Genomic DNA, 12,976 nt, shown 5'->3' with positions numbered 1-12,976 from the left:
TTGTTGTGTCTCTTGTTGTTTTTGCACTCATATGCCCTGTTATATTTGTACTATGTTGTAAACGGAGTCCACAGCACAAGGATTTTACACGTGATACTTGTACCATGGAGTGACAATAAAAATCTTGAATCTTGAATCTTGAATCTTGAAATTCAGTTTGGGTCACACATGCTATTTTTCAGAATTAGCCTGCTTCACATTCACACACATTCACACCTGAGAGCTGCCCAAAACAACCACAGTATTGTGTTATTCAGCACTTAACAGCTGTGCTGGAAGAACTGGGAATTACAGCCTTGCTCAAGGGCACAGTGGCAGCTGTCATATAGGCTATACTTGCACATTGTCTTCAGGTGAATTATAACTGGACTGCAGACAGAACATCCTACAAATTAAGAGCCAATGTCTTTTATGCACATCAGTGGAAGTGGATTTTGATTAATATTCAGCTGCCTGCTCTCATCGACATATAAATAGCATGAACCCATTACTCTTAAATGGTTGCACGAGAGCATAAATGATGCACAGTATTTTAGATTTCTAGTTCTCATACTCTTGACAATCTTACAGCTTCAAGTAAATGTTCATTTCACATTTCCTTTTATTTCTTTGTTATTCATGTGGCCAAATGCCTGTCCTTGAGTACATTTTAGTTCGATATGCCTGGATTTTTGCAATCTGAACACCCAGGATGCTAGATAAAACTAGGTGATAAAGTGATCACAGTCAATGTTTTCGTTAAGTACAAATCTAACTTTATGAGAAATATAGAGCCCCCGAAATAGAGAGAAATATGGCTAATATGCAGCCTGCAAATTAGGTTAGCATAACTTTGTCGCTCCATGTCTGAGCTGTTTGACAGTATGCTACCACAGGCATCAGTAAACAGAGTGTGACAGTCTTGCGTATCCTCACACTATAACCTATTTAGGCAAGGCCTCCTTTTGATAGTGAAATGTCAGAAAGTCTCCTTTGCTGCCCTATATATCTTCAGGGGTTCTAAAAATAACATGTAGGCCTAATGTAAGCCTGGGATCATAATGTGAAGTTAAATGTCGACTGATTTCTAGGCTCCTTAAGACTTGTTACTATGAGAAGAAGAGCGATGTCTTAGACAATGAGAATAAGAGAGACCTGACATGACCAAAAAACATCACACCTCCTGGCATGCTGGATAAGCAGCTAACTTGAAATGAATAATTATCTTTGGCTCAGGTTTGGCAAATAAAAGAGCCATTTAGTTAGGATCAAGTAAGGTTAACTTTAGGCGGGGAAGCAGTGGTTAGGGTTCATTTAGGAAAAACTTGTTCTTGGATACTCTTACCATGTGTTCAGACTGCAATGATCAACAAGCCAGTGGAACTGAATATGAGACTAAGTGTTATGATGGGTATTTTTTCACTAGCCCCTCGTGATGCTGCTCCTCATGATGTTGGCGGGTGTTATGGACCTGAGACATGGCTCCACAATATGGAGGCCCAGGACCCATTTCTGGATCTCATTCCATAGAGAGAAAAAAATAATTGTTTGAAGAGGACATTGTGAGTGAAAAATGATTGATTGATTGCTTATTGATTGGTTGATCATTTTTCACTCACAACATTACTTAAAAAAAAGTTATACAATCTATATAATAGGTGTTTTATTTATTGAAATGCCTTCTAAAGGCAGTGTTTGATATGATTGCTTCACACAATTGTCCAATCAAAACGGGGCAGATTAAGTTGCCCTAAGAACAGAAAAGTGAAGCTAAGTCAGCGGTAAGACTCAAACCAGAAAGGTTCCCTGAGAACACATTTAGGCGTAAATGGCAAGCTTACAGGTACATGTAGCATTTTGTGTTTCTCAAAATTAAGACCCAATTTCCCATAAACCCTGTCGCTTCCTAAGAGGATTGCCACTTGTTTTGTCCCTCCTTCCATCGCTCCATGTGTATTAGGTGTTTGTTTTGAAGATCGAGGTCACCAGCAAATATCCACTCCAACAAGGTAAGAAAATGTAAAGTTGAAACTATGTTGCCAGAATAGTGGAACAATAATAAAGTTAGGCTATTGCTTGCAAAGTAAAAATGCTTACTATAATTTAAAGTCTTGTGTATTGTGTAATGATTCATTGATTGAAATGCTAGGCTACATGTGGCACCTCCATAGCCTACTATGTGTGGCACCTAAGGAGCAAGATATGAGATGAAGCAGCTGCTGGCAGCAACATTAGCTTCTAAATAACAAGCATGGTCTGAGAGCAGAAGTTGTCACTGGCTGTGACATATTTCTAAAATCAGCAACATGAATTAAGGACAAGTAGCTAATGAGTGAGTGTGCTCATTATTAAGAAAGTTAAAGATGAGTAATTGTGTTTAATCAGGGCGTCACTTGTTGGAAAGCCACTTGTTGCTAATGTTTCACTCACAGGGTTAGCTTATTTTGCAGCATCGCAAGAACAAAACCTTAATGTCAGCTAATCAAGTGAGGTGCATGAATTTTGATCATCTCTCCAGCTTACATTAAATAATACATGCCGCAATAATGCTTAATTCTGATGTTACACAACAGGGAACACAACAACGTTAGCTAGTTATGCTAACTTAAAATAGACCTTCTTCTGCTAAAGAGCTTCTATAATAAGAAAACATGGTGTAAACAAGCTTCTGGGGGGTTTTGAACCAGTGTGAACCAGTTTATATCAAACGCTGGCCCCAGAAAACATCTCAATAAATAAAAGTCCTCTCTGGATACAGTTCCCCTCCCTCTCCTTGACTGAATGGCAACATTGTATCAGCTGTCAGGTTGGATTAAATCTTGCTCACATGAACAAAGATCATGGTGGGAAAAGCGAAAAGAGCTGCCCCTCCAGTGGCCTCAAAGAGGACGCATCATTCCAACCTTTTCCAAATCCTGTTCCTGGGGGGCGTTGACATGCGAATGAGTAGCCTACACCATCACACCCATTACTTTGACTTCACTTTGGGTTTGGGTGCAGGTGCGGGTGCGGGTGCAGGAGGAGTCGGGGTGGGTGCAGAGCCAGAGGCAGGAGATGGTCTCACCTTATTATACAAATTCATAAACCTGCAAAACAAAAAAGATGTTACATTACATCACACAATGTAAAACATCAATGTTCATTGTTTGGTTGGAATAAAATTGAATTATTTTAAGCAGAGTTTTAAAGAATAGATTACTTATAGAGCATCAAGCTAAAAAAAAAAACTCAATTTCGATCGTTTATAAATGTCACTCACATGTTTCTGATTTTCTTTATGAAAGCCTTCACCGCTCTAACCGTCCTCCTTATCCGTGCCTGTCAACAAAATGACAAATGGGTTTGTCATCTGCCAGCTGCTGCGGTGCATTCAAAACATCTGCTTATCTAACTCCTCCCCCTTTTTCAAAAACCTTTTTTTACTCTTATCAAAAAAAAAAAAAAATGTCATGTCATGAGCTTCTTTATGTTGTATGGTGTTTTGTTTATTCAAATGCAAATATTCTGAATTTCAACCAAACAGCTCGGCTGTTCTTCATAAACTCCTTGAGAACAATAATGATATGATAAGAAATCTTTTTAAATAACTATGATTCTTTCTAACACCACAACATTATTTTGTGTTATTTTTTTATTTTATTTTACCTTTTCCCACGCACCATTACTATTACTTTAGCTTTTCTCTATCCTTTCCTTACATAAACATAGGTTTTCATTCACTGACCAAATTTTGTTGGCAAGAAAAAAAAATGGCAAGAAAAAAAGAAAGAATCAAATCTCACCTGCTGCTTTTTGTACAATAGAGGAAGTGAGAAAAGAGCGATCACAGCTGCAAAAAAAGGGTAAAGGAGAAACAAAACATTATAATCAGGTGTTCATCTTCTTAGAGGAAAGGAGGAAGTATGATAGAAACGCAGAGAGAAGAGAAGATAGGAATAAGCAGCAGCTCACCAGCTATCACCAGAGTCAGCCCATTGGTTAGCAGGCCCACATAGGTCAACAGATACACGAGCACAGCAAACTGAGAAAGAGCAGGGAAAATCACATTTGACTTGACTTGAACCCTGTAAGTTAACAGTTAGCTCATTCACTGCCTTGGTTTTCAAAAACATGATTCATTTCAACATTTAGCTTCCATGTTTTCTGGTTCAGTTGCTGATGATACTTTAGCGTTGCTTGCCTCACATGAGAGAGCTCAGACCTTAGTAGAGTCGACCAGACTGTCGATGAAAAGCAGCCGTTTGATCTCTGTGACAGCAAAGGCAATCAGCAGCACCACCTCTTCCACCAGCATCACTGTCTCCTTATCTGTCAGAGAGCCATCTTCATCCAGGTACGACCTGAGGACGGACACACACACGCACACGCACACACACACACACACACACACACACACACACACACACACACACACACACACACACACACACACACACACACACACACACACACACACACACACACACATAAATAATGTCATGAAGACCATATTGGAAGACATAATTTTGCACACATTATTTCAGGAGTTCATTTGTAAAAACAGGTAAACATTCTTAAAATGACAAACACCTGTTTGATACTCCCTGGACTGCACATACAAAAACATTTTGAGGTCATTTATGTGAAAATTACCAGATGAATATGTTTTAGTTGTGATTGATAGTAAAAATGTACCAAAAATAAATAAATTACAATATAAATACATCAATATCTAATTTGAAACCATAAAAAATACTAACAGAGATACCTGTTTTTGCAAATGAAATCTTCGTACAGTATGTTTGTACGAGGAAATTGTCAGTGTGGCAGAGTACAAAGTTAGCAAGGCAAAGTGACAGGTACAAGTACAAAGTTGGAAAAAGTACAGTTTTCAGAGTTGGCAATTTTAACAAAATATATACACGACGATACAGATAAGAGTATTAACAGGTTATATTCACACCTTATATGCATGAATTGCATTGTATTGCACATGTTAACTGCAAAGGGAGGTGGGAGGTGCAACATCAGTGCAGGAGCACAGTGCATTGTAATCCGATACAATTACTAATTACATGTTAAATTAAATTTGAATTGTAATCGTAATCAGTAACGTAATCCAAGTATCACACAATATTAAAATAACCTAACTGATTGATTACTTTGTGTTACTTTTGGATTACTTTTGAACAATTTGTCTGCATTTGACTACTCTTCCAGACCTTACAGTATGTGTTGGTTACACGGTTGCAGCAGGCAAGTTTCAGACAATCTATCTAGTGTGGCCTGTTTCTCATTAATTATACTACAAAGTGGAAAACTAACACAATGTCATCTGGTGAAACTGGCTGCAGACTATTATTTCACAAATTGCCATAATAAGTTGTGTGAGGCAAAAATGTATTTTAAACTTGAATGTGTAATCCTGCTAGTAATCCCAATTTTTACTAAATGTAACTGTAATCTTGATTAATAGTTTTTTTTTGTAACTGTAAGGGATTACAGTTACTGTTTTTTGTAATCTGATTACGTAATCCTGTTACATAATCTGTTACTCCCCAAACCTGATTATTTCCCCATTTGGTGTGTAGTCCAAAAAATGCTAATGATTGAGGAAAGCAAACTACAATCGCACAAAGGAAGTCATGATGAGCAACTTTGTTTACGTCTCGTCCTGTCTGTGTACATTAAAAGTATGATTTATTTCATATAATTGCATTGGACAGGTACTATAATTGTTATTGTTTATATATAAATTAGTTGTAGTTATATTAGGGTTGGGGTTAGTTTCGTTATGCCTCCGCCAGAGATAGCTGAGCCAGAGGCATTATGGTTTTGGGTTGTCCGTCCGTCCGTCCGATGTTCATTAACGCGATATCTCAGGAATGCCTTGACAGAATTTCATCAAATTTGGCTCAAACTTGGAGTTAAGGATGAGCTGATTCGATTTTGGTGGTCAAAGCTCAAAGGTCAAGGTCACTGTGACCTCACGAACGCCATTTTCAAGCTCGTTAACGCGATATCTCTGTAACGCCTTTCACGGAATTTGTTCACATTTGGCTCAAACATGCACTTGGACTCAAGGATTAACTGATTACATTTTAATGGTCTAAAGGTCAAAGTTCAAGGTCACTGTGACCTCACAAACGCCATTTTCTACCTTGTTAACATGATATCTCAGGAACGCCTTGACTGAATTTCATCACCTTTGGTTCAAACGTCCACTTGGACTCAAGGATGAACTGATTCGATTTTGGTGGTCAAAGGTCAAAGTTAAATGTCACTGTGACCTCACAAACGCCATTTTCTAGCTCGTTAACACAATAACGAATACGGAATTTCGTCACATTTGGCTCAAATGTCCATTTAGAGTCAAGGATGAACTGATTAGATTTTGGTGAGCAAAGGTCAAAGGTCAAGCTCACTGTGACCTCACGAACGCCATTTTCAAGATCATTAATGCGATATCTCTAACACCTTGACGGAATTTCTTCACATTTGGCTCAAACGTCCACTTCAAGGTTCAAGGTTCAAGATAGTCTTTATTATCCTCAAGGGGCAATTTGTGAAGCAGCCAGTAGAAGCATAAAAAACAACAAATCATCAAACAAACAGCAAACAGATTTCAGCACAACAATTTACAGCAGTTACAGTGGAAATCACATGGGGCTAAAGGACTCAAGGAGGAACTGAATACATTTTGGTGGTCAAAGGTCAAGGTCACTGTGACCTCACGAATGCCATTTTCAAGCTCGTTAATGCAATATCTCAGTAACGCCTTGACGAAATTTCTTCACATTTGGCTCAAACGTCTGGACAGACATGGATGTTGACTGCTCAATTGTTTGCGGAGGCATATATCCGCAGTGCGGTCGTTCTAGTTGCAGTTGTTGCTAGTTAGACTAAAGACTAAAGTAGCCTGAAGGATGCAATTTCACAAAGGTGATGTTGATCTATTATCTCATGAAACAAAGCGTAGTATAGCTAGTAAGCATCTGTGTAGTGTAGCACAGACTTTATTTTTAGCATTTGTTTCTTGCAAATCCCATTCATATTTTCCACACGGATTTCAGACTACTGTATACACCAAATGGCGGAAATGCTAAATATAGTCTACCCTACAAAATCACACCAGACTTCAATCCAATCTGTAAAGCACACATTTATTTTTTAAGAGATGTACCACAATGCACTGAACCAGCAGTGTCTTGACATGTATAACCTATCTGGAGCTGACGGACAGGGACAAGACTCACTGGAAGGGATGGATGCCACTGTTCCAGTGCAGCAGCTCCAGTAGCTTGTACCAGAGGCGGAGGGGGGCAGTGACGCTCATAACACCCAGGCAGAGGTAGGACAGCACCGTAATGGCACTGAGCTGGAAGAGACTGGCCAGGCCCACCACCAGACCAGTGAACACCACACCAGTTTTGCCCACATTACGCCAGTACACCAGATCCACAACTGCAAAGAGAAAGAGAGCGAGTGAGCAATGAGAAACTGTCTGTGGGGAGTATAGTGTTGCAGTATTCGAGTCCAGGACTCTGACTCGAGGCCAAGTTCTGGACTCATTTCCAGGACTTGTGACTGGACTTGGACTTTGGCACTGATGACTCAGACTTGGACTTGGACTTGAGCATTCATGCATTCGGACTCAGAAGTTGGAGACGATTCAGACTTGTTAACTGATGAAGACTTTTTTGATCTTCTTCTTTTGTAACCTATATTAATACCATTGACATTGACCAATGACATTATTCAATTACGTGCAAGAGCAGCACGTGTGTTACACCTACGTGTGGATTCACACTCATGTTCAGTAACTCAGACTCAGGTAATGGGGACTTGAGTTGGACTTGACTCGGACTCTTCTTTGGTGACTCGGACTTGGGCTTGGTCTTGGACGCAAACACTGGGGACTTGAGACTTGACTTGGACTCAAGATATAGTGACTTGACTACAACATAATACAATGAGTATGAGAGAAAGAATGTGTCAGTGTAAACGTTGCCATCAGTCAAATAGACAGTAGGCTCGTTTGAGATGACTTCTGGCTCGCCTGGAAAGGAGGCGAGAGTAGCTGAGTGCAGTCAGGCGAGGCATCAACAAGCCAAACTGCTCTTTTTCTTCTTCTACAGTTTTGTTTAACGGCAATTGATAAACAACTTAAAAGGTCCATTAGCGCCATCCACTATCACTGCTCAAACGACCCAGACCTTCACGTTACTTATTTTAATTTGAATGTAGGCATTACAGCAGGTGGTATTTATGGAAAATGACGTGAGTGACATGTTGGAATAGATATAAAATGAAGTTTCTTCATTTCACTGTGGGTGTGTGATACATCTGTGTTGAACCAATGAGTGCTCAGCTTGAGGCATTTTCCATCATGCATGGAGTGTGCAGTCGGGTGCAGTCGATGGAGAGCAACTGCGGCGCCTCGCTCCAAATCTGCGCCCGCCTCGGTCTCACGAGACACGTCAACATGATAATCAGTGAGATTCTCCCCTTTTTCTGGCTACATCTTTGTTACTAAATGTCACAGCACGCAAGCTCCCTGATTGGTCCCGCATAGCTGTCAGGCTGAAGTGGGTGGAGCTTACAGGGTTATGTAGGTGCGGAAGTCTTGAAGAAGGGCTTCCGGGTCAGGGCGAGGTCTCTCCCTAGACCTTGGTGCGAGATGGCATACTATGTGTCGTGACCGAGTCAATGGGCTGTCGAGTTTTCCCCTCTCATAATAACGGAGAGCAAAAACAGTCAACAACCTTTCTCTTTAAATGTACGTTCAGTTCCCCAAACAGTTTCCAACCCAATGGGCAAGCCCACCCCCTTCCCTCTGATGATGCGGAAGTGAATTGAAAAGCTGTAGTTCCTCGAATGGCCACTAGGCGTCGGGGGCAGTTGGCATTCCCTCCATGTTAAAATGCCCGACTTTGTAACAGGATTAAACATCTTTCCAGTGAAGGGCAAAACACGGTTTTGGTCTCTATAGCTAATCTCACCTTTTCATAACAACTGTAGGGGAGTCAATTTTTATATAACTCGCCCATTTGGAGTAAAGTAGATGATAGAAAAGGGGGTGATTGACAGTTCGCCTGTCCAGTGATCGTGCAGCTTGGACCAATAGCAGGCGGAGCTGCGGATCTGGGAAACTCCCATCTCATGTGAGGTGTGGAAAGACTCCACCCACTCCCTCCCGCTCTGCTGACGAAAAATCAAGATAGTGACGGCCAACGTTTGAACTCCGCTAGGGAGAAGAAATGTAATGGGATAGCTACGTCCATATTATTTATGTCTATGGTCCAACCACACAAACCACACTGATCATCCTGCCTCAACTAGCAGCTCACAGCACCATGTGTATCCTGCTGTGCACTCTGACAGCACAGACATCAACACAGTTACCAATGACCTGAATGACTCCATTTGTAAAGTCATTGAATTACATTTCCACTATAGAGGCAGATACAGATTCAGTCTCGAGGAACACATACTATATTATACTACATACCAATTCAAATGAATGGTGAAACCACACACTATTCCAAATCCAAAGCAGAAAGGCAAAACAACAAAATCATGCTATTGTCTGCCGCAATTTCCCATTTTGCAAGAAGCTGTGCTTCTGCTTTTTCTTAGTAGGGAGTAAAATGTTCCAGCAGCCTCCTATAAACTATAAACAGAATTGCACTTTAAACATAATCTCCTATTATATTAAAACCAAGGAAATCTTGAACATGATCGAGCATGTTTTATTTGCTCGTGTCTTTTGTTGAAATTGGTCTGGAAAAGCTGTATGTATTGATAATTGAATAATTGATAATGCAGTTGCACCATTCCACAAATAAATAAAAAGCCATGACTTTTATATTGTGCAGTGCAGTCTTGTCTCGTGTGTACACGCACGCACACACACAAGCACGCACGCACGCACGCAACGCACGCACACACGCGCGCACACACACACACACACACACACACACACACACACACACACACACACACACACACACACACACACACACACACACACACACACACACACAGTCTGCACTGTTGAAGTTACTAGTCCTGTATGCAACAACAGACGTCGCAAATGAGAAACCTAACTAGTGCAAATCTAATGGTAATTATCTGATTACAACAAACAAGGTGAGCTTGCCTTCTCTGCTGTGGCCCCCAAACTCTGGAACAGGCTTCCCTCTGCCATCAGGAACAGGCTTCCCTCTGCCATCAGGAATTCCACCTCAGTGGAGAGTTTTAAAAGGCACCTAAAAACTTGCCTTTTTTCTGCTGCTTTTTAGGCCGGTGCTTGCACTGGCCTATGGGAGCATGTGTGTCCCAATCGCTGCATACACGACTCCTGGCACCCTTTCATCAAGATGGGCGTTTACTTTGAAATTTGTTTTATTTGACGAATGTCCGGTTTCGGACTTCCTGTCTGCCCTGATCTGATCTTGTTCAGCTTGACAGAGTCGCTCACGGCCGCAGAGGGTCCGCGCCCATGTTAATGTTACACGCGACGCAACAAATAAACAAACACACATTTCCCAGTGTCTCTGGACATCAACAGTAGCGGGAGACGTCTCCCCTTCCAGCAAATATACATGAATGTTATGCGTAAGGAACATGAACATCTTACCGCGAGGCAGAGAGCTAAGATAAGTAGCTAACAGCTGAGCTAAGTAGGCTATAACTAGCGTGTTAGCCGATCGGAAAAGCATGTAAACAGTGGTGAGATCTCCTTTATTATAGTATGCAACCATTTCCAATGAACAAATGGCATGTAGCCTTCAACTTTAAAACAAAACAATGTGCTTCTGCTTACTTCTTACATTCAACTCGGCAGTGAGTGCAGACAGTGCAACACCAGTGGCATGTAGCCACTGGTGTATTGCCACCAAGTATTTAAAACAAAAACAATAGTGCTTCTGCTGCTTACTTAGCCTACATTCAACTTTTTATGGCAGACCTGTTCAAAGAATTCAAGGTGGGTTCATTCTTTCAAACGGTGTAAAATAACACGTTTAACAACATATCAAACGTCCTTATCCTGTCACATTAGTTTTTGAGATAGCTGGCAATGCATTGTGTAACCAAAAAAACGTTTGGCTACCGTTAACGTTAACGTGTTTTGTAATGGAATCTTTATGGGACACGGCTAATACCTGGCACAGCGTTAGCTAGCATAGTGTAGCACGTGTGCAATGCAAATGGAATCATTATGGAACTATGGCTAAGTTTGGCTCTTAGCCGTGTCCCATAATGATTCCATTACAAATATTGCATTGCACACGTGACATGTTATTTTACTAAAAATAATACATTTTACCATCATTTCAAGTAGAATGATACCACCCAAGTAAGAATATTTCAAGTGTTTCAAGTGCTTTACTGAAATATTTGGACCATATAATGATAATACAATTATCTCAACCTTAAAAGGTTACATATAGGTGCCAAAAAGCCATAAATTCACATCAAAGAACAAAGAAAATCAACAATTATAATTCAAGTTTAAACAGTAAGTGTGCAGCTGCAGCATTGATTAAAAAAAAGAAGAAAATCTTTATCCTGCATCCCTAAACACAAACAGGGAAAAAAGGTGGAAAATCAGATGACGGCTTATATGTGTTCTGTTGATTGTTAAAATGTGTATGGGTATACATGGGTGACGATCCCATGCACCGGCCGTATGCCAGGTTTCGACCTGGCCTTGTTTAGACACTGTGCCTGTGGTGTGATTACACTATGTAGTATGTACTGAGTTGCACTTTAAATTGTTATTATGTTGTAAAACTGTTGTAATTCTTATACTGTACTGTATCATGTTGTATTTCTATTGTACAGCACTTTGTGACCCTGGTCTTGAAAGGTGCTATATAAATAAACCTTTACTTACTTACTTACTATCCAGGAATCTTACACACACACACACACACACACACACACACACACACACACACACAAACACACACACACACACACACACACACACACACACACACACACACACACACACACACACACACACACACACACACACACACACAAACCAGTTGTGTTTGGACAGCCCGCTGAAGCGACAGATTCACAACAGTATGGTGAAGCATGAATGACAAACACCTTTGCGCTGTTATTCCTCTAAAATTATTCTACTGATTTACCGAACAAACTGTTAAAACGCAGACAGACACACACACACACACACACACACACACACACACACACACACACACACACACACACACACACACACACACACACACACACACACACACACACACACACACACACACACACACACACACACACACTTCTTCTCTATTATAAGCCCTTCACCTGAAACACAATCCTACTGTCCATTCAGCCATTCAAGACTAAGCCATATGAAATCTCAGTGGAGTCATCGGTCCAGTCAGCCAGAATGAAATGAGCAACGATATTCTCTCAGCGGCAGCTTCTCATTTAGTTTGCTCTCATTCACTCCCGTCTGTCTGCCGGCTGAAAGACGAGTGCGAGTCAGGCTCAGCATTTGACTCGTCAGCCTATCTCTAATCAAGGCACCTGCTCTGTAGAAAATGGACACGTCCTCCTCTCCTACCTCTCACCACTGTCCCAGCCAGCTTCACTCTTCCTACTTATTCCCTCCATGTCTGTTCCCATTCACTTTACCAGCCAGCTTCACTCTTCCTACTTATTTCCTCCATATCTGTTCCCATTCACTTTACCTAGAGCTGTCACCGTGTCTTTTCTTACCTTTGGTGGCCATATCAGCGGTGATCCTGCTGCTTCCCTGTCTTCCACTGCTGGCTGCCACGCCAGGCTGTTTTTGGCCATCCCAGCTCTGTCAGCAATATAAGGCCCGGCTGGCCTAATTTTATCCTGTATTGGATACCCCCTGTTAGAATTCACACACACACACACACACACACACACACACACACACACACACACACACACACACACACACACACACACACACACACACACACACACACACACACACACACACACA

At 41.1% G+C, this 12,976-nt stretch overlaps 1 protein-coding gene across 1 annotated transcript; it reads right to left on the bottom strand.

Moving 5' to 3' along the window:
* Positions 1 to 3,047: 3,047 nt before the first annotated feature.
* Positions 3,048 to 12,730, bottom strand: LOC310778387 (reticulon-1-A-like; the record flags this gene model as incomplete). Its single annotated transcript, XM_083638796.1, has 6 exons — positions 3,048 to 3,065; positions 3,762 to 3,808; positions 3,931 to 4,000; positions 4,181 to 4,319; positions 7,215 to 7,422; positions 12,718 to 12,730. The coding sequence occupies 6 exons, from the start codon at positions 12,728 to 12,730 to the stop codon at positions 3,048 to 3,050; spliced, it is 495 nt and encodes a 164-aa protein (XP_083494922.1).
* Positions 12,731 to 12,976: the final 246 nt, after the last annotated feature.

The sequence above is a fragment of the Poromitra crassiceps genome (genome assembly GCF_964638095.1).
Source record: "Poromitra crassiceps genome assembly, chromosome: 1".
In the NCBI taxonomy this organism is placed as follows: Eukaryota; Metazoa; Chordata; class Actinopteri; order Beryciformes; family Melamphaidae; genus Poromitra; species Poromitra crassiceps.
The sequence above is the reverse complement of the archived record's forward strand: the minus strand, read 5'-3'. Positions and strand labels throughout refer to the sequence as shown.